This window comes from Rutilus rutilus (genome assembly GCF_951802725.1).
Source record: "Rutilus rutilus genome assembly, chromosome: 18".
Lineage (NCBI taxonomy): Eukaryota > Metazoa > Chordata > Actinopteri > Cypriniformes > Leuciscidae > Rutilus > Rutilus rutilus.
In genome coordinates this window covers 36812152-36832151 of record NC_140231.1, presented here as the reverse complement: position 1 = coordinate 36832151, position 20000 = coordinate 36812152, and the positions used below count along the sequence as shown (strand labels likewise).

Here is a 20000-nt window from a genome sequence, read left to right as displayed (position 1 = left end):
GTAACCGGAGTGTGTGTTCGTCAGGTCTGAGTGTAGTGTGTGTGTTCATCAGGTCTGAGTGTAGTGTGTGTGTTCATCAGGTCTGAGTGTAATCTGAGTGTGTGTTCATCAGGTCTGAGTGTAGTGTGTGTGTTCGTCAGGTCTGAGTGTAGTGTGTGTTCATCAGGTCTGAGTGTAATCTGAGTGTGTGTTCATCAGGTCTGAGTGTAACCGGAGTGTGTGTTCGTCAGGTCTGAGTGTAGTGTGTGTGTTCATCAGGTCTGAGTGTAATCTGAGTGTGTGTTCATCAGGTCTGATTGTAATTGAGTGTGTGTTCATCAGGTCTGAGTGTAGTGTGTGTGTTCATCAGGTCTGAGTGTAATCTGAGTGTGTGTTCATCGGGTCTGAGTGTAGTGTGTGTGCTCGTCAGGTCTGAGTGTAGTGTGTGTGTTCATCAGGTCTGAGTGTAACCGGCGTGTGTGTTCATCAGGTCTGAGTGTAGTGTGTGTGTTCATCAGGTCTGAGTGTAGTGTGTGTTCATCAGGTCTGAGTGTGTGTTCATCAGGTCTGAGTGTAACCGGCGTGTGTGTTCGTCAGGTCTGAGTGTAGTGTGTGTGTTCATCAGGTCTGAGTGTAGTGTGTGTGTTCATCAGGTCTGAGTGTAACCGGAGTGTGTGTTCATCAGGTCTGAGTGTAGAGTGTGTGTTCGTCAGGTCTGAGTGTAGTGTGTGTTCATCAGGTCTGAGTGTAGTGTGTGTGTTCATCAGGTCTGAGTGTAGAGTGTGTGTTCATCAGGTCTGAATGTAATCTGAGTGTGTGTTCATCAGGTCTGAGTGTAATCTGAGTGTGTGTTCATCAGGTCTGATTGTAATTGAGTGTGTGTTCATCAGGTCTGAGTGTAATTGAGTGTGTGTTCATCAGGTCTGAGTGTAGTGTGTGTGTTCATCAGGTCTGAGTGTAGTGTGTGTGTTCATCAGGTCTGAGTGTAATTTGAGTGTGTGTTCATCAGGTCTGAGTGTAATTTGAGTGTGTGTTCATCAGGTCTGAGTGTAATTGAGTGTGTGTTCATCAGGTCTGAGTGTAGTGTGTGTGTTCATCAGGTCTGAGTGTAGTGTGTGTTCATCAGGTCTGAGTGTAATTTGAGTGTGTGTTCATCAGGTCTGAGTGTAGTGTGTGTGTTCATCAGGTCTGAGTGTAGTGTGTGTTCATCAGGTCTGAGTGTAATTTGAGTGTGTGTTCATCAGGTCTGAGTGTAGTGTGTGTGTTCATCAGGTCTGAGTGTAGTGTGTGTTCATCAGGTCTGAGTGTAATTTGAGTGTGTGTTCATCAGGTCTGAGTGTAGTGTGTGTGTTCATCAGGTCTGAGTGTAGTGTGTGTTCATCAGGTCTGAGTGTAATTTGAGTGTGTGTTCATTCCAGCAGCCATATCACCCTGTAGCCCAAGACTGGTTGCCCACTGAAGCTAAGCAGGGCTGAGCCTGGTTAGTACCTGGATGGGAGACCTCCTGAGAAAACCAGGTTGCTGCTGGAAGAGGTGTTAGTGAGGCCAGCAGGGGGTGCTCACCCTGTGGTCTGTGTGGGTCCTAATGCCCCAGTATAGTGACGGGGACACTATACTGCCAAAAGAGCACCGTCCTTCAGATGAGACGTTAAACCGAGGTCCTGACTCTCTGTGGTCATTAAAAATCCCAGGATGTCCTTCGAAAAAGAGTAGGGGTGTAACCCCGGCATCCTGGCCAAATTTGCCCCTTGGCCTCTGTCCATCATGGCCTCCTAATCATCCCCATATACTGATTGGCGTCATCACTGTCTCCTCTCCACCAGTAAGCTGGTGTGTGGTGGGCGTTCTGGCGCAATATGGCTGCCGTCGCATCATCCAAGTGGATGCTGCACATTGGTGGTGGTTGAGGAGATTCCCCCATCTATGTAAAGCGCTTTGAGGTCTCAGAAAAAGCGCTATATAAATGTAACGAATTATTATTATTTATTATTATTAGGTCTGAGTGTAGTGTGTGTGTTCGTCAGGTCTGAGTGTGGTGTGTGTGTTCATCAGGTCTGAGTGTAACCAGAGTGTGTGTTCATCAGGTCTGAGTGTAACCAGAGTGTGTGTTCGTCAGGTCTGAGTGTAGTGTGTGTGTTCATCAGGTCTGAGTGTAGTGTGTGTGTTCATCAGGTCTGAGTGTAGTGTGTGTGTTCGTCAGGTCTGAGTGTAGTGTGTGTGTTCATCAGGTCTGAGTGTAATCTGAGTGTGTGTTCATCAGGTCTGAGTGTAGTGTGTGTGTTCATCAGGTCTGAGTGTAATCTGAGTGTGTGTTCATCAGGTCTGAGTGTAATACAAGTGTGTGTTCATCAGGTCTGAGTGTAATCTGAGTGTGTGTTCATCAGGTCTGATTGTAATTGAGTGTGTGTTCATCAGGTCTGAGTGTAGTGTGTGTGTTCATCAGGTCTGAGTGTAGTGTGTGTGTTCATCAGGTCTGAGTGTAATCTGAGTGTGTGTTCATCAGGTCTGAGTGTAATCTGAGTGTGTGTTCATCAGGTCTGATTGTAATTGAGTGTGTGTTCATCAGGTCTGAGTGTAGTGTGTGTGTTCATCAGGTCTGAGTGTAATCTGAGTGTGTGTTCATCGGGTCTGAGTGTAGTGTGTGTGCTCGTCAGGTCTGAGTGTAGTGTGTGTGTTCATCAGGTCTGAGTGTAACCGGCGTGTGTGTTCATCAGGTCTGAGTGTAGTGTGTGTGTTCATCAGGTCTGAGTGTAGTGTGTGTGTTCATCAGGTCTGAGTGTAGTGTGTGTGTTCGTCAGGTCTGAGTGTAACCGGAGTGTGTGTTCATCAGGTCTGAGTGTAGTGTGTGTCTTCATCAGGTCTGAGTGTAACCGGAGTGTGTGTTCGTCAGGTCTGAGTGTAGTGTGTGTGTTCATCAGGTCTGAGTGTAGTGTGTGTGTTCGTCAGGTCTGAGTGTAACTGGAGTGTGTGTTCATCAGGTCTGAGTGTAGTGTGTGTGTTCGTCAGGTCTGAGTGTAACCGGAGTGTGTGTTCATCAGGTCTGAGTGTAGTGTGTGTGTTCGTCAGGTCTGAGTGTAACTGGAGTGTGTGTTCATCAGGTCTGAGTGTAGTGTGTGTGTTCATCAGGTCTGAGTGTAATCTGAGTGTGTGTTCGTCAGGTCTGAGTGTAACCGGAGTGTGTGTTCATCAGGTCTGAGTGTAGTGTGTGTGTTAGTCAGGTCTGAGTGTAGTGTGTGTGCTCGTCAGGTCTGAGTGTAACCGGAGTGTGTGTTCATCAGGTCTGAGTGTAGTGTGTGTGTTCGTCAGGTCTGAGTGTAACTGGAGTGTGTGTTCGTCAGGTCTGAGTGTAGTGTGTGTGTTCATCAGGTCTGAGTGTAGTGTGTGTGTTCATCAGGTCTGAGTGTAGTGTGTGTGTTCGTCAGGTCTGAGTGTAACTGGAGTGTGTGTTCGTCAGGTCTGAGTGTAGTGTGTGTGTTTGTCAGGTCTGAGTGTAGTGTGTGTGTTCGTCAGGTCTGAGTGTAACTGGAGTGTGTGTTCGTCAGGTCTGAGTGTAACTGGAGTGTGTGTTCGTCAGGTCTGAGTGTAACCGGAGTGTGTGTTCGTCAGGTCTGAGTGTAGTGTGTGTGTTCGTCAGGTCTGAGTGTAACTGGAGTGTGTGTTCGTCAGGTCTGAGTGTAGTGTGTGTGTTTGTCAGGTCTGAGTGTAGTGTGTGTGTTCGTCAGGTCTGAGTGTAACTGGAGTGTGTGTTCGTCAGGTCTGAGTGTAACTGGAGTGTGTGTTCGTCAGGTCTGAGTGTAACTGGAGTGTGTGTTCGTCAGGTCTGAGTGTAACCGGAGTGTGTGTTCGTCAGGTCTGAGTGTAGTGTGTGTGTTCGTCAGGTCTGAGTGTAACTGGAGTGTGTGTTCGTCAGGTCTGAGTGTAGTGTGTGTGTTCATCAGGTCTGAGTGTAGTGTGTGTGTTCGTCAGGTCTGAGTGTAACTGGAGTGTGTGTTCGTCAGGTCTGAGTGTAGTGTGTGTGTTCATCAGGTCTGATCTCGCTGGAGGAGTTCCACCAGACCTGGAGGCTGCTGAGTTCTCACCTGCAGACGGTCATCAGTGACGAAGCCATCGCAGAGCTGGCCGACAGCATCGACTTTAACAAGGACGGCAGCATCGACATCAACGAGTTCATGGAGGCGTTCCGGCTGGTGGAGCAGTGCAGAGGCGTGGGGGAAGATGAGCCGGCACCCGAGTGAGAGCGGGAAACACGGATCGACCTTTATAACCGTCATGCTCATTAAATCATCAACACGTGAAACTCATAGTGAAACTTTATTAATCAATATAAACAGTAAAATAGTCCAGCTGATCGAAGGAAACATTCACACGCAGATGAACAGAATGAGCAGCTGCAACACAGATATCAGCGTTACTGAGGGGTCTCGGTTCAGTCTCGGTCCAGTCTCGGTTCAGTCTCGGTTCAGTCTCGGTCCAGTCTCGGTTCAGTCTCGGTTCAGTCTCGGTCTCGGTTCAGTCTCGGTCTCGGTTCAGTCTCGGTCTCGGTTCAGTCTCGGTCTCGGTTCAGTCTCGGTCTCGGTTCAGTCTCGGTCTCGGTTCAGTCTCGGTCTCGGTTCAGTCTCGGTCTCGGTTCAGTCTCGGTCTCGGTCTCGGTTCAGTCTCGGTCTCGGTCTCGGTTCAGTCTCAGTTCAGTCTCGGTCTCGGTTCAGTCTCGGTCTCGGTCTTGATTCGGTCTCGGTCTCGGTTCGGTCTAGCTGAGTTTGCTGCTGCGCCCGTGAACGCTGTCCTGAAGCCCGTCCTCCACCGTCCTGATGTCGTCCAGGTCGTCTTTGATGACACTGATCAGGTGACTCAAGCCCTCCTGCTGATGCTTCAGGTGCTGAAAGAAAAAGTGATGACAGTTCTGTTTCAGATAAAGCTGCTCATCTCCACAGTCATTCATGTAAGAGGGACGGGTTATGGTTAATGCATTAGCTGGAGCGGCCTGAAAACATGCACTTATGATGGACAGATGCACTTTTATGGACTTCCAAACACAAACAGTCATTCACTGCCATTATAAAGCTTGGAAGAGCCAGGATATTTTTTAATATAACTCTGATAGTGTTCGTCTGACAGAAGAGTGTCATACACACCTAGGATGGGTTGAGGGAGAGTAAATCATGGGCTAATTTTCATTTTTGGGGGAACGGATCTTTAAAGAGCTAAAATAGATGTAAGTAATCGAGCGCTGCGGTCGTGACGTCAGAACCCGAGAGGATGAATAACTGGCCGCTGGTTCCTCCAGATGTTCCTCTGGGTTTCTCAAGGTCTGTGGAAAACAGACAATTCTTGAACGATATGTTCTACACACTCACCGCCGAACGTTCTCTCTTGTTACTTACTAAAAACTAGAAACATGACGTGTTCTCAATCTGGGTGTGTAATTATGTTGTAGAACAGAATCCGATTATCATCAGCTTGTGTTCGTCACAGGCTTCATTTCACTCAGAAACGGAAAACCCACAGGAACATCAATGGGAACCGGCGGATAATCATTATTCCTACAGTTCTGACATGTCGCACTATAAATATCTCCATACTTTCACCAGCTGATTAATCACAGTAAATTAAAACATTTTTTATTTTTTTTTATTTTTAAATGTTATATTGTGTTTAAATATGCAAATAAAAGCATTTTCAAATTAAGGAACAGAAATCTGAATGTCGGATAAAAAAAAATTCTAATTCTTGTTTGATTTAGTTTTACAGAGAGGGTTTGGGATATAAATCTGAAGAAAATACCAAAAAAAGAAATTTTCACCATGGGTTAGGAGTAAAATGCAGATGATATATGAACAACGCTTCAGAAACTAATGTTTGGTGTGTGTAAAGAGATTTCTGACTCAAACTCACCGCCTGTAAATATTGAAATGTACAGACGCACATAGATACAGTGCAATAAACAGTCGAATGTGTATCTTGGATGTTTTCTTTACACTAGCCTGAAAGAAGCAGCAACAGAGCTTTTTTTATCACTCACTCACTCACTCACTCACTCACTCACTCACTCACTCACTCACTCACTCACTCACTCACTCACTCACACTTACTCACTCACTCACTCACTCACTCACTCACTCACTCACTCACACTTACTCACTCACTCACTCACTCACTCACACTTACTCACTCACTCACTCACTCACTCACTCACTCACTCACTCACACTTACTCACTCACTCACTCACTCACACTTACTCACTCACTCACTCACTCACACTTACTCACTCACTCACTCACACTTACTCACTCACTCACACTTACTCACTCACACTTACTCACTCACTCACTCACTCACACTTACTCACTCACACTTACTCACTCACTCACTCACTCACTCACTCACTCACTCACTCACTCACTCACTCACACTTACTCACTCACTCACTCACTCACTCACTCACTCACTCACACTTACTCACTCACACTTACTCACTCACTCACTCACTCACTCACACTTACTCACTCACTCACTCACTCACTCACACACTCACTCACACTTACTCACTCACACTTACTCACTCACTCACTCACTCACTCACTCACTCACTCACTCACTCACTCACACTTACTCACTCACACTTACTCACTCACTCACTCACTCACACTTACTCACTCACACTTACTCACTCACTCACTCACTCACTCACTCACTCACTCACTCACTCACTCACTCACTCACTCACTCACTCACTCACTCACTCACACTTACTCACTCACTCACTCACTCACTCACTCACTCACTCACACTTACTCACTCACTCACTCACTCACTCACTCACTCACTCACTCACTCACTCTTACTCACTCACTCTTACTCACTCACTCACTCACTCACTCACTCACTCACTCACTCACTCACTCACTCACTCACTCACACACACACTCACTCACTCACTCACTCTAGCTCTTGCCTGTTTGATTTCTCTCAGCAGGTCGGCATCCACACACACACACACACACACACACACACACACACACACACACACACACACACACACACACACACACACACACTCTCTAGCTCTTGCCTGTTTGATTTCTCTCAGCAGGTCGGCATCCACACACACACACACTCACACATTGTCTGGTTCACTATCTTTGTGGGGACTCTCCATAGACGTAATGGTTTTTATACTGTACAAACTGTATATTCTGTCCCCTTACACTAACCCTACCCCTAAACCTACCCATCACACACACACACACTAACCCTACCCCTAAACCTACCCATCACAGGAAACATTCTGCATTTTTACATTTTCAAAACAACTCATTCTGTGTGATTTATAAGCCTTTTGAAAAGTGGGGACCGCTGGCTGGTCCCCACAATGGAGGTGATCTCAGGTTTTACTATTCTTATGGGGACATTTGGTCCCCACAATGTAATATAAACAAGGGCACACACACACTCACACACACACACACACACACACACACACACTCTCTAGCTCTTGCCTGTTTGATTTCTCTCAGCAGGTCGGCATCCACACACACACACACACACACACACACACACACACACACACACACACACACACACACTCTCTAGCTCTTGCCTGTTTGATTTCTCTCAGCAGGTCGGCATCCACACACACACACACTCACACACACACACACACACACACACACTCTCTAGCTCTTGCCTGTTTGATTTCTCTCAGCAGGTCGGCATCCACACGGTAACGCTCCTCTGAACGAACGGCTCCAAAATGATTCTGCATCCGAATCTGAGACATGAGTTCATTCAGTCGCCCCTGAAACACACACACACACACGTGTTTGACTGCATCAGTGAGGATGAGATCAGTGTGAGATCAGTGATCAGGTTAATGATATTTTCTGTGTAATCCTCAAGCCGTCACAGCAGAACTCGAGTGCAACAGAAGCCTGATGACGAGTCTTGTTTAACCATCCGGCTCACTCGAGTGTGTTCAACAGGCTTCACTACATGAGTCACGTGACGAGACGCTCGTGTGTGTGTGTGTGTGTGGCTGATGTTCTCACCTTGAACTGTGTGGGAGCGTTGAGCTCTGATTGGATGGTTTCCAGCTGAACTCTCAGATGTTCCTCATCGAGCTGAATGGCGTAACCGCTCTTCCTCTGCACTTCCTGTTTAATCAGCACCTGAAACACAAGTGAGAAGGGTGTGTGTGTGTGTGTGTGTGTGTGTGTACCTGCAGGACTCTGTGTGAGAGCTCCATGAGCTTGTGTGTGTGTGTGTGTGTGTGTGTGTGTACCTGCAGGACTCTGTGTGAGAGCTCCATGAGCTTGTGTGTGTGTGTGTGTGTGTGTGTGTACCTGCAGGACTCTGTGTGAGAGCTCCATGAGCTTGTGTGTGTGTGTGTGTGTGTACCTGCAGGACTCTGTGTGAGAGCTCCATGAGCTTGTGTGTGTGTGTGTGTGTGTGTGTGTGTACCTGCAGGACTCTGTGTGAGAGCTCCATGAGCTTGTGTGTGTGTGTGTGTGTGTGTGTGTACCTGCAGGACTCTGTGTGAGAGCTCCATGAGCTTGTGTGTGTGTGTGTGTGTGTGTGTGTGTGTGTGTGTACCTGCAGGACTCTGTGTGAGAGCTCCATGAGCTTGTGTGTGTGTGTGTGTGTGTGTGTGTGTGTGTGTGTACCTGCAGGACTCTGTGTGAGAGGTCCATGAGCTTGCGTTTGTACTGGGTGATTTTGGCAGCGGTCGTGGCCTGATTCCTCTGCAGTTCGCTGATGTCATTAGAGATGATCTGAAACACATCAGAGAGAGACGGTCATGTGACACATCAGAGAGAGACAGTCATGGTGACACATCAGAGAGAGACAGTCATGTGACTTATAAGAGAGACGGTCATGTGACGTAGGGCTGTCAAAATGGCTGAAAGCTAAATGCAAATTTATTTTTTAAATATTAGCAAAATGTTAATTATATTCTAATTCTGAAGGCAATACTTGATGCTAGAGGAAAACAGTGCTGTACTGTCTCCTGTGTCCACAAGAGAGCGCCAGCGAGCGCAATAAGCAAATATAAACCAAGCATCGCATCTTTTATTGAAATGAAATGACATTCACGTTTCCAAAAAATGTCCTAAATAAAATATAATTTTCTTAATGTGCATGCAAGGAAAATGAGGTTGCAATAGTGCATAACACTGTTAGTGTATCAGTAACCTGGTAAAAAACACTTCAACACACAGCGTAATGAACTACATGAACACACAACAGCAAACTGGCATTCAGACTCACTTCTACTTACTCTCTACATCTACATGTTCATCAGAAACACCAGACGCTCTTGATCTGAGCGAGTGCTGAGCACTTTCTGTTGACTGTTTCAGCTGATGAAACACACACACACACACACACACACACACACACACACTCAGCTCTGAGCGATGGTTTGGTCAAGTGTGTCGTTACACGATTTTTGCCTCCAACTGAGAGGGTTTTCGTCAGCAGGAAGAGCCTTTTCCCGGCATTAGCAACGCAGCCGCACTGCTATACTGGATAAGCTAACAGAAACACACCACATCAGTGACATCATCATGTCTCACGCGCCTCTGACACACCAAGAATTCAAATGCACGTTTTTTTGCATTTTCGAATGTGCAGTTTTTTTTGACAGCCCTAGAGTGACGCATCAGCAGAGAGAGGGTCAGTCATGTGACGCATCGGCTCACTCACGTCCACTCGCGTCTGGTGCTGTTTGCTCATCTGGTCCTGGATCTTCAGTCGGCGCAGGAGTTCTCTGAAGCCCACCATCGGCACTGGAATCAACCTGAGCAGGAAATCACACACTGATGAGGTCGCACATGTGAGGTCTCATGATCACAATGATGAGCCAGTAACGAGACGCACTTCTCTGGGTCTGGATTGTCCACTTTGGCCTGTTCCCAGATGATGGGGTCCACACCTGCACACACACACACACACACACACACACACACACACGTGGTCAGCAGCGCGCACACACGTGGTCAGCAGCGCGCGCACACACATACACACGGTCCTCAGCAGCACTCACACACACTCACTCACACGTGTAAAGCGTGACCGTGTGTAAAGCGTGACGTGTGTAAAGCGTGACGTGTGTGAAGCGTGTCTGTGTGTAAAGCGTGACCGTGTGTAAAGCGTGTGTAAAGCGTGACCGTGTGTAAAGCGTGACCGTGTGTAAAGCGTGACCGTGTGTAAAGCGTGTCTGTGTGTAAAGCGTGTCTGTGTGTAAAGCGTGTCTGTGTGTAAAGCGTGACGCTTGTGTCCGCGTGTAAAGCGTGACCGTGTGTAAATCGTGACGTGTGTAAAGCGTGACGTGTGTGAAGCGTGACCGTGTGTAAATCGTGACGTGTGTAAAGCGTGACGTGTGTGAAGCGTGACCGTGTGTAAAGCGTGTTTGTGTGTAAAGCGTGTCTGTGTGTAAATCGTGACGTGTGTAAAGCGTGACCGTGTGTAAAGCGTGTCTGTGTGTAAAGCGTGTCTGTGTGTAAAGCGTGTCTGTGTGTAAAGCGTGACCGTGTGTAAAGCGTGACGCTTGTGTCCGCGTGTAAAGCGTGACCGTGTGTAAATCGTGACGTGTGTAAAGCGTGACGTGTGTGAAGCGTGACCGTGTGTAAATCGTGACGTGTGTAAAGCGTGACGTGTGTGAAGCGTGACCGTGTGTAAAGCGTGTTTGTGTGTAAAGCGTGTCTGTGTGTAAATCGTGACGTGTGTAAAGCGTGACCGTGTGTAAAGCGTGTCTGTGTGTAAAGCGTGTCTGTGTGTAAAGCGTGACGTGTGTAAAGCGTGTCTGTGTGTAAAGCGTGACGTGTGTAAAGCGTGACCGTGTGTAAAGCGTGACCGTGTGTAAAGCGTGTTTGTGTGTAAAGCGTGTCTGTGTGTAAATCGTCACGTGTGTGAAGCGTGTCTGTGTGTAAAGCGTGTCTGTGTGTAAAGCGTGTCTGTGTGTAAAGCGTGTCTGTGTGTAAAGCGTGACGCTTGTGTCCGCGTGTAAAGCGTGTCTGTGTGTAAATCGTCACGTGTGTGAAGCGTGTCTGTGTGTAAAGCGTGACGCTTGTGTCCGCGTGTAAAGCGTGACCGTGTGTAAAGCGTGACCGTGTGTAAAGCGTGACGTGTGTGAAGCGTGACGTGTGTAAATCGTGACGTGTGTAAAGCGTGACCGTGTGTAAAGCGTGTTTGTGTGTAAAGCGTGTCTGTGTGTAAATCGTGACGTGTGTAAAGCGTGACGTGTGTGAAGCGTGACCGTGTGTAAAGCGTGACCGTGTGTAAAGCGTGTTTGTGTGTAAAGCGTGTCTGTGTGTAAAGCGTGACGTGTGTAAAGCGTGACCGTGTGTAAAGCGTGTTTGTGTGTAAATCGTCACGTGTGTAAGCGTGTCTGTGTGTAAATCGTGTCTGTGTGTAAATCGTGACGTGTGTAAAGCGTGTCTGTGTGTACGATGTGTACACACGTGTTTGTGTGTAAATCGTCACGTGTGTAAGCGTGTCTGTGTGTAAATCGTGACGTGTGTAAAGCGTGTCTGTGTGTAAGCGTGTCTGTGTGTAAAGCGTGTCTGTGTGTAAATCGTGACGTGTGTAAAGCGTGTCTGTGTGTACGATGTGTACACACGTGTTTGTGTGTAAATCGTCACGTGTGTAAGCGTGTCTGTGTGTAAATCGTGACGTGTGTAAAGCGTGTCTGTGTGTAAATCGTGACGTGTGTAAAGCGTGTCTGTGTGTAAAGCGTGACGTGTGTAAAGCGTGTCTGTGTGTAAAGCGTGACGTGTGTAAAGCGTGTCTGTGTGTAAATCGTGACGTGTGTAAAGCGTGTCTGTGTGTAAAGCGTGACGTGTGTAAAGCGTGTCTGTGTGTAAATCGTGACGTGTGTAAAGCGTGTCTGTGTGTAAATCGTGACGTGTGTAAAGCGTGTCTGTGTGTAAAGCGTGACGTGTGTAAAGCGTGACCGTGTGTAAAGCGTGTTTGTGTGTAAATCGTCACGTGTGTAAGCGTGTCTGTGTGTAAATCGTGACGTGTGTAAAGCGTGTCTGTGTGTAAAGCGTGACGCTTGTGTCCGCGTGCGTGACCGTGTGTAAATCGTCACGTGTGTAAGCGTGTCTGTGTGTAAATCGTGACGTGTGTAAAGCGTGTCTGTGTGTAAAGCGTGACGCTTGTGTCCGCGTGTAAAGCGCGTCCGCGTGTAAATCGTGACGTGTGTGAAGCGTGTCTGTGTGTAAAGCGTGTCTGTGTGTAAAGCGTGACGCTTGTGTCCGCGTGTAAAGCGTGACCGTGTGTAAATCGTGACGTGTGTGAAGCGTGTCTGTGTGTAAATCGTGACGTGTGTGAAGCGTGACCGTGTGTAAATCGTGACGTGTGTGAAGCGCGTTTGTGTGTAAAGCGTGTCTGTGTGTAAATCGTGACCGTGTGTAAAGCGTGTTTGTGTGTAAATCGTCACGTGTGTAAGCGTGTCTGTGTGTAAATCGTGACGTGTGTAAAGCGTGTCTGTGTGTAAAGCGTGACGCTTGTGTCCGCGTGTAAAGCGCGTCCGCGTGTAAATCGTGACGTGTGTGAAGCGTGTCTGTGTGTAAAGCGTGTCTGTGTGTAAAGCGTGACCGTGTGTAAATCGTGACGTGTGTGAAGCGTGTCTGTGTGTAAAGCGTGTCTGTGTGTAAATCGTGACGTGTGTGAAGCGTGACCGTGTGTAAATCGTGACGTGTGTAAATCGTGACGTGTGTGAAGCGCGTTTGTGTGTAAAGCGTGTCTGTGTGTAAATCGTGACGTGTGTGAAGCGTGACCGTGTGTAAATCGTGACGTGTGTAAAGCGTGACCGTGTGTAAAGCGTGTTTGTGTGTAAAGCGTGTCTGTGTGTAAAGCGTGACGCTTGTGTCCGCGTGTAAAGCGTGACCGTGTGTAAATCGTGACGTGTGTGAAGCGTGTCTGTGTGTAAAGCGTGTCTGTGTGTAAAGCGTGACGTGTGTAAAGCGTGACCGTGTGTAAAGCGTGTTTGTGTGTAAAGCGTGTCTGTGTGTAAAGCGTGACGTGTGTAAAGCGTGACCGTGTGTAAAGCGTGTTTGTGTGTAAAGCGTGTCTGTGTGTAAATCGTCACGTGTGTGAAGCGTGTCTGTGTGTAAAGCGTGACGCTTGTGTCCGCGTGTAAAGCGCGTCCGCGTGTAAATCGTGACGTGTGTAAAGCGTGACGTGTGTGAAGCGTGACGTGTGTAAATCGTGACGTGTGTAAAGCGTGTTTGTGTGTAAAGCGTGTCTGTGTGTAAATCGTGACGTGTGTAAAGCGTGACCGTGTGTAAAGCGTGTTTGTGTGTAAAGCGTGTCTGTGTGTAAAGCGTGACGTGTGTAAAGCGTGACCGTGTGTAAAGCGTGTTTGTGTGTAAAGCGTGTCTGTGTGTAAAGCGTGTCTGTGTGTAAAGCGTGTCTGTGTGTAAAGCGTGACCGTGTGTAAAGCGTGTTTGTGTGTAAAGCGTGTCTGTGTGTAAAGCGTGTCTGTGTGTAAAGCGTGTCTGTGTGTAAAGCGTGTCTGTGTGTAAAGCGTGTCTGTGTGTAAAGCGTGACGTGTGTAAAGCGTGACCGTGTGTAAAGCGTGACCGTGTGTAAAGCGTGTTTGTGTGTAAAGCGTGACCGTGTGTAAATCGTGACGTGTGTAAAGCGTGACCGTGTGTAAAGCGTGTTTGTGTGTAAAGCGTGTCTGTGTGTAAAGCGTGACGTGTGTAAAGCGTGACCGTGTGTAAAGCGTGTTTGTGTGTAAATCGTCACGTGTGTAAGCGTGTCTGTGTGTAAAGCGTGACGTGTGTGAAGCGTGTCTGTGTGTAAAGCGTGACGCTTGTGTCCGCGTGTAAAGCGCGTCCGCGTGTAAATCGTGACGTGTGTGAAGCGTGTCTGTGTGTAAAGCGTGTCTGTGTGTAAAGCGTGACGCTTGTGTCCGCGTGTAAAGCGTGACCGTGTGTAAATCGTGACGTGTGTAAATCGTGACGTGTGTGAAGCGTGTCTGTGTGTAAAGCGTGTCTGTGTGTAAAGCGTGACGCTTGTGTCCGCGTGTAAAGCGTGACCGTGTGTAAATCGTGACGTGTGTAAAGCGTGTCTGTGTGTAAAGCGTGTCTGTGTGTAAAGCGTGACGCTTGTGTCCGCGTGTAAATCGTGACCGCGTGTAAAGCGTGACCGTGTGTAAATCGTGACGTGTGTAAAGCGTGACCGTGTGTAAAGCGCGTTTGTGTGTAAAGCGTGTCTGTGTGTAAATCGTGACGTGTGTGAAGCGTGACCGTGTGTAAATCGTGACGTGTGTAAAGCGTGACCGTGTGTAAAGCGTGTTTGTGTGTAAAGCGTGTCTGTGTGTAAAGCGTGACGCTTGTGTCCGCGTGTAAAGCGTGACCGTGTGTAAATCGTGACGTGTGTGAAGCGTGTCTGTGTGTAAAGCGTGTCTGTGTGTAAAGCGTGTCTGTGTGTAAAGCGTGACGTGTGTAAAGCGTGACCGTGTGTAAAGCGTGTTTGTGTGTAAAGCGTGTCTGTGTGTAAAGCGTGACGTGTGTAAAGCGTGACCGTGTGTAAAGCGTGTTTGTGTGTAAAGCGTGTCTGTGTGTAAATCGTCACGTGTGTGAAGCGTGTCTGTGTGTAAAGCGTGACGCTTGTGTCCGCGTGTAAAGCGCGTCCGCGTGTAAATCGTGACGTGTGTAAAGCGTGACGTGTGTAAATCGTGACGTGTGTAAAGCGTGTTTGTGTGTAAAGCGTGTCTGTGTGTAAATCGCGACGTGTGTAAAGCGTGACCGTGTGTAAAGCGTGTTTGTGTGTAAAGCGTGTCTGTGTGTAAAGCGTGACGTGTGTAAAGCGTGACCGTGTGTAAAGCGTGTTTGTGTGTAAAGCGTGTCTGTGTGTAAAGCGTGTCTGTGTGTAAAGCGTGTCTGTGTGTAAAGCGTGTCTGTGTGTAAAGCGTGTCTGTGTGTAAAGCGTGACCGTGTGTAAAGCGTGTTTGTGTGTAAAGCGTGTCTGTGTGTAAAGCATGTCTGTGTGTAAAGCGTGTCTGTGTGTAAAGCGTGTCTGTGTGTAAAGCGTGACGTGTGTAAAGCGTGACCGTGTGTAAAGCGTGACCGTGTGTAAAGCGTGTTTGTGTGTAAAGCGTGACCGTGTGTAAATCGTGACGTGTGTAAAGCGTGACCGTGTGTAAAGCGTGTTTGTGTGTAAAGCGTGTCTGTGTGTAAAGCGTGACGTGTGTAAAGCGTGACCGTGTGTAAAGCGTGTTTGTGTGTAAATCGTCACGTGTGTAAGCGTGTCTGTGTGTAAAGCGTGACGTGTGTGAAGCGTGTCTGTGTGTAAAGCGTGACGCTTGTGTCCGCGTGTGAAGCGTGTCTGTGTGTAAAGCGTGACGCTTGTGTCCGCGTGTAAAGCGCGTCCGCGTGTAAATCGTGACATGTGTGAAGCGTGTCTGTGTGTAAAGCGTGTCTGTGTGTAAAGCGTGACGCTTGTGTCCGCGTGTAAAGCGTGACCGTGTGTAAATCGTGACGTGTGTAAATCGTGACATGTGTGAAGCGTGTCTGTGTGTAAAGCGTGTCTGTGTGTAAAGCGTGACGCTTGTGTCCGCGTGTAAAGCGTGACCGTGTGTAAATCGTGACGTGTGTAAAGCGTGTCTGTGTGTAAAGCGTGTCTGTGTGTAAAGCGTGACGCTTGTGTCCGCGTGTAAATCGTGACCGTGTGTAAAGCGTGACCGTGTGTAAATCGTGACGTGTGTAAAGCGTGACCGTGTGTAAAGCGCGTTTGTGTGTAAAGCGTGTCTGTGTGTAAATCGTGACGTGTGTGAAGCGTGACCGTGTGTAAATCGTGACGTGTGTAAAGCGTGACCGTGTGTAAAGCGTGTTTGTGTGTAAAGCGTGTCTGTGTGTAAAGCGTGACGCTTGTGTCCGCGTGTAAAGCGTGACCGTGTGTAAATCGTGACGTGTGTGAAGCGTGTCTGTGTGTAAAGCGTGTCTGTGTGTAAAGCGTGACGCTTGTGTCCGCGTGTAAATCGTGACGTGTGTGAAGCGTGACCGTGTGTAAATCGTGACGTGTGTAAAGCGTGACCGTGTGTAAAGCGTGTCTGTGTGTAAAGCGTGTCTGTGTGTAAAGCGTGACCGTGTGTAAAGCGTGACCGTGTGTAAAGCGTGTCTGTGTGTAAAGCGTGACCGTGTGTAAAGCGTGTCTGTGTGTAAAGCGTGTCTGTGTGTAAAGCGTGACCGTGTGTAAAGCGTGACCGTGTGTAAAGCGTGTCTGTGTGTAAAGCGTGACCGTGTGTAAAGCGTGTCTGTGTGTAAAGCGTGTCTGTGTGTAAAGCGTGACGCTTGTGTCCGCGTGTAAAGCGTGACCGTGTGTAAATCGTGACGTGTGTGAAGCGTGTCTGTGTGTAAAGCGTGTCTGTGTGTAAAGCGTGACGCTTGTGTCCGCGTGTAAAGCGTGACCGTGTGTAAATCGTGACGTGTGTAAAGCGTGTCTGTGTGTAAAGCGTGTCTGTGTGTAAAGCGTGACGCTTGTGTCCGCGTGTAAATCGTGACCGTGTGTAAAGCGTGACCGTGTGTAAATCGTGACGTGTGTAAAGCGTGACCGTGTGTAAAGCGCGTTTGTGTGTAAAGCATGTCTGTGTGTAAATCGTGACGTGTGTGAAGCGTGACCGTGTGTAAATCGTGACGTGTGTAAAGCGTGACCGTGTGTAAAGCGTGTTTGTGTGTAAAGCGTGTCTGTGTGTAAAGCGTGACGCTTGTGTCCGCGTGTAAAGCGTGACCGTGTGTAAATCGTGACGTGTGTGAAGCGTGTCTGTGTGTAAAGCGTGTCTGTGTGTAAAGCGTGACGTGTGTGAAGCGTGACCGTGTGTAAATCGTGACGTGTGTAAAGCGTGACCGTGTGTAAAGCGTGTTTGTGTGTAAAGCGTGTCTGTGTGTAAAGCGTGACGCTTGTGTCCGCGTGTAAAGCGTGACCGTGTGTAAATCGTGACGTGTGTGAAGCGTGTCTGTGTGTAAAGCGTGTCCGCGTGTAAATCGTGACGTGTGTGAAGCGTGACCGTGTGTAAATCGTGACGTGTGTAAAGCGTGACCGTGTGTAAAGCGTGTCTGTGTGTAAAGCGTGTCTGTGTGTAAATCGTCACGTGTGTGAAGCGTGTCTGTGTGTAAAGCGTGACGCTTGTGTCCGCGTGTAAAGCGCGTCCGCGTGTAAATCGTGACGTGTGTAAAGCGTGACGTGTGTGAAGCGTGACGTGTGTAAATCGTGACGTGTGTAAAGCGTGTTTGTGTGTAAAGCGTGTCTGTGTGTAAATCGTGACGTGTGTAAAGCGTGACCGTGTGTAAAGCGTGTTTGTGTGTAAAGCGTGTCTGTGTGTAAAGCGTGACGTGTGTAAAGCGTGACCGTGTGTAAAGCGTGTTTGTGTGTAAAGCGTGTCTGTGTGTAAAGCATGTCTGTGTGTAAAGCGTGTCTGTGTGTAAAGCGTGTCTGTGTGTAAAGCGTGACCGTGTGTAAAGCGTGTTTGTGTGTAAAGCGTGTCTGTGTGTAAAGCGTGTCTGTGTGTAAAGCGTGTCTGTGTGTAAAGCGTGTCTGTGTGTAAAGCGTGACGTGTGTAAAGCGTGACCGTGTGTAAAGCGCGTTTGTGTGTAAAGCATGTCTGTGTGTAAATCGTGACGTGTGTGAAGCGTGACCGTGTGTAAATCGTGACGTGTGTAAAGCGTGACCGTGTGTAAAGCGTGTCTGTGTGTAAAGCGTGACGCTTGTGTCCGCGTGTAAAGCGTGACCGTGTGTAAATCGTGACGTGTGTGAAGCGTGTCTGTGTGTAAAGCGTGTCTGTGTGTAAAGCGTGACGCTTGTGTCCGCGTGTAAATCGTGACGTGTGTGAAGCGTGACCGTGTGTAAATCGTGACGTGTGTAAAGCGTGACCGTGTGTAAAGCGTGTCTGTGTGTAAAGCGTGTCTGTGTGTAAAGCGTGACGCTTGTGTCCGCGTGTAAAGCGTGACCGTGTGTAAATCGTGACGTGTGTGAAGCGTGTCTGTGTGTAAAGCGTGTTTGTGTGTAAAGCGTGTCTGTGTGTAAAGCGTGACGTGTGTAAATCGTGACGTGTGTAAAGCGTGACCGTGTGTAAAGCGTGTTTGTGTGTAAAGCGTGTCTGTGTGTAAAGCGTGACGTGTGTGAAGCGTGACCGTGTGTAAATCGTGACGTGTGTAAAGCGTGTTTGTGTGTAAAGCGTGTTTGTGTGTAAAGCGTGTCCGTGTGTAAATCGTGACGTGTGTAAAGCGTGACCGTGTGTAAAGCGTGTTTGTGTGTAAAGCGTGTCTGTGTGTAAAGCGTGACGTGTGTAAAGCGTGACCGTGTGTAAAGCGTGTTTGTGTGTAAATCGTCACGTGTGTAAGCGTGTCTGTGTGTAAATCGTGACGTGTGTGAAGCGTGTCTGTGTGTAAAGCGTGTCTGTGTGTAAAGCGTGACGCTTGTGTCCGCGTGTAAAGCGCGTCCGCGTGTAAATCGTGACGTGTGTAAAGCGTGACCGTGTGTAAATCGTGACGTGTGTGAAGCGTGTCTGTGTGTAAAGCGTGACGCTTGTGTCCGCGTGTAAATCGTGACCGTGTGTAAATCGTGACGTGTGTAAAGCGTGACGTGTGTAAAGCGTGACGTGTGTAAAGCGTGACGTGTGTAAAGCGTGACGTGTGTAAAGCGTGACGTGTGTAAAGCATGACGTGTGTAAAGCGTGACCGTGTGTAAAGCGTGACCGTGTGTAAAGCGTGACGTGTGTAAAGCGTGACGTGTGTAAAGCGTGACCGTGTGTGAAGCGTGACGTGTGTGAAGCGTGACGTGTGTAAAGCGTGACCGTGTGTAAAGCGTGACGTGTGTAAAGCGTGACCGTGTGTAAAGCGTGACCGTGTGTAAAGCGTGACGTGTGTAAAGCGTGACCGTGTGTAAAGCGTGTCCGTGTGTAAAGCGTGACCGTGTGTAAAGCGTGACCGTGTGTAAAGCGTGACCGTGTGTAAAGCGTGTCCGTGTGTAAAGCGTGACCGTGTGTAAAGCGTGTCCGTGTGTAAAGCGTGACGTGTGTAAAGCGTGACCGTGTGTAAAGCGTGTCCGTGTGTAAAGCGTGACGTGTGTAAAGTGTGACGTTTGTGTCCGCGTGTGTGACCGTGTGTAAATCGTGTCCGTGTGTAAAGCGTGACCGTGTGTAAAGCGTGTCCGTGTGTAAAGCGTGACGTGTGTAAAGCGTGACGTGTGTAAAGTGTGACGTTTGTGTCCGCGTGTGTGACCGTGTGTAAAGCGTGTCCGTGTGTAAAGCGTGACGTGTGTAAAGCGTGACCGTGTGTAAAGCGTGTCCGTGTGTAAAGCGTGACCGTGTGTAAAGCGTGTCCGTGTGTAAAGCGTGTCCGTGTGTAAAGCGTGTCCGTGTGTAAAGCGTGACGTGTGTAAAGCGTGACGCTTGTGTCCGCGTGTGTGACCGTGTGTAAAGCGTGTCCGTGTGTAAAGCGTGACCGTGTGTAAAGCGTGTCCGTGTGTAAAGCGTGACGTGTGTAAAGCGTGACCGTGTGTAAAGCGTGTCCGTGTGTAAAGCGTGACGTGTGTAAAGCGTGACGCTTGTGTCCGCGTGTGTGACCGTGTGTAAATCGTGACGTGTGTGAAGCGTGTCCGTGAGTAAATCGTGAGCAGGTGTGAGCGCGGTGCAACTGACGGTCATGAACACGCTGAGCTGCTGTAACTGATTCTTCACGTTCGTTCACACACACACACACACACACACACACACACACACACACACACACACACACACACCTGCGGGGGGGTTCTGCAGTAACTGCTTCAGTTGAGCAGGTGTGAGCGCGGTGCGACTGACGGTCATGAACACGCTGAGCTGCTGTAACTGATTCTTCACGTTCATCTGCTCCATGAAGCTGTAGAGCGTGGACGCCGGGACTCGCTTCGACGTGCCATTCGGAGAGCGTTCCACCAGATACACGATCACCTCTGTCCTACACACACACACACACACACACATCACAGGATCAGCATGGAGAACCAGATGCTCTGCTGTTCTCAGACCGTTTCA

The 20000-nt window shown here is 48.5% G+C and overlaps 2 protein-coding genes and 2 long non-coding RNA genes across 5 annotated transcripts in view; 3 read left to right on the top strand and 1 right to left on the bottom strand.

Moving 5' to 3' along the window:
• The window catches only part of ppef2b (protein phosphatase with EF-hand domain 2b), a gene marked incomplete at its 5' end in the record, with an annotated part of 17852 nt that extends 13624 nt beyond the window's left edge, over positions 1-4228 (top strand). The window contains one exon of the mRNA XM_084387442.1: positions 4006-4228. Within this exon, the coding sequence (XP_084243568.1) occupies positions 4006-4214 (209 nt within the window). The 3' untranslated portion in view covers positions 4215-4228. The remainder of the gene's footprint in view (positions 1-4005) is intronic.
• On the top strand, positions 1384-2915 carry LOC311277216. The gene is made up of 3 exons (XR_014625183.1): positions 1384-2003; positions 2096-2207; positions 2870-2915. It is a non-coding gene; the product is annotated as an uncharacterized lncRNA (long non-coding RNA).
• On the top strand, positions 3108-3741 carry LOC311277217. The gene is made up of 3 exons (XR_014625184.1): positions 3108-3169; positions 3226-3285; positions 3318-3741. It is a non-coding gene; the product is annotated as an uncharacterized lncRNA (long non-coding RNA).
• Positions 4229-4277: 49 nt separating the features above from the next.
• Positions 4278-20000, bottom strand: part of nup54 (nucleoporin 54) — a 35859-nt gene continuing 20136 nt past the window's right edge. For both annotated transcript variants that reach the window (XM_084387438.1, XM_084387439.1), the window contains 7 exons: positions 19727-19923; positions 9857-9911; positions 9683-9776; positions 8641-8748; positions 8026-8145; positions 7665-7775; positions 4278-4855 (listed from right to left, as the gene is read on the bottom strand). In XM_084387438.1, coding sequence (XP_084243564.1) covers positions 4727-4855; positions 7665-7775; positions 8026-8145; positions 8641-8748; positions 9683-9776; positions 9857-9911; positions 19727-19923 — 814 coding nt within the window. In that variant the 3' untranslated portion in view covers positions 4278-4726. The remainder of the gene's footprint in view (positions 4856-7664; positions 7776-8025; positions 8146-8640; positions 8749-9682; positions 9777-9856; positions 9912-19726; positions 19924-20000) is intronic.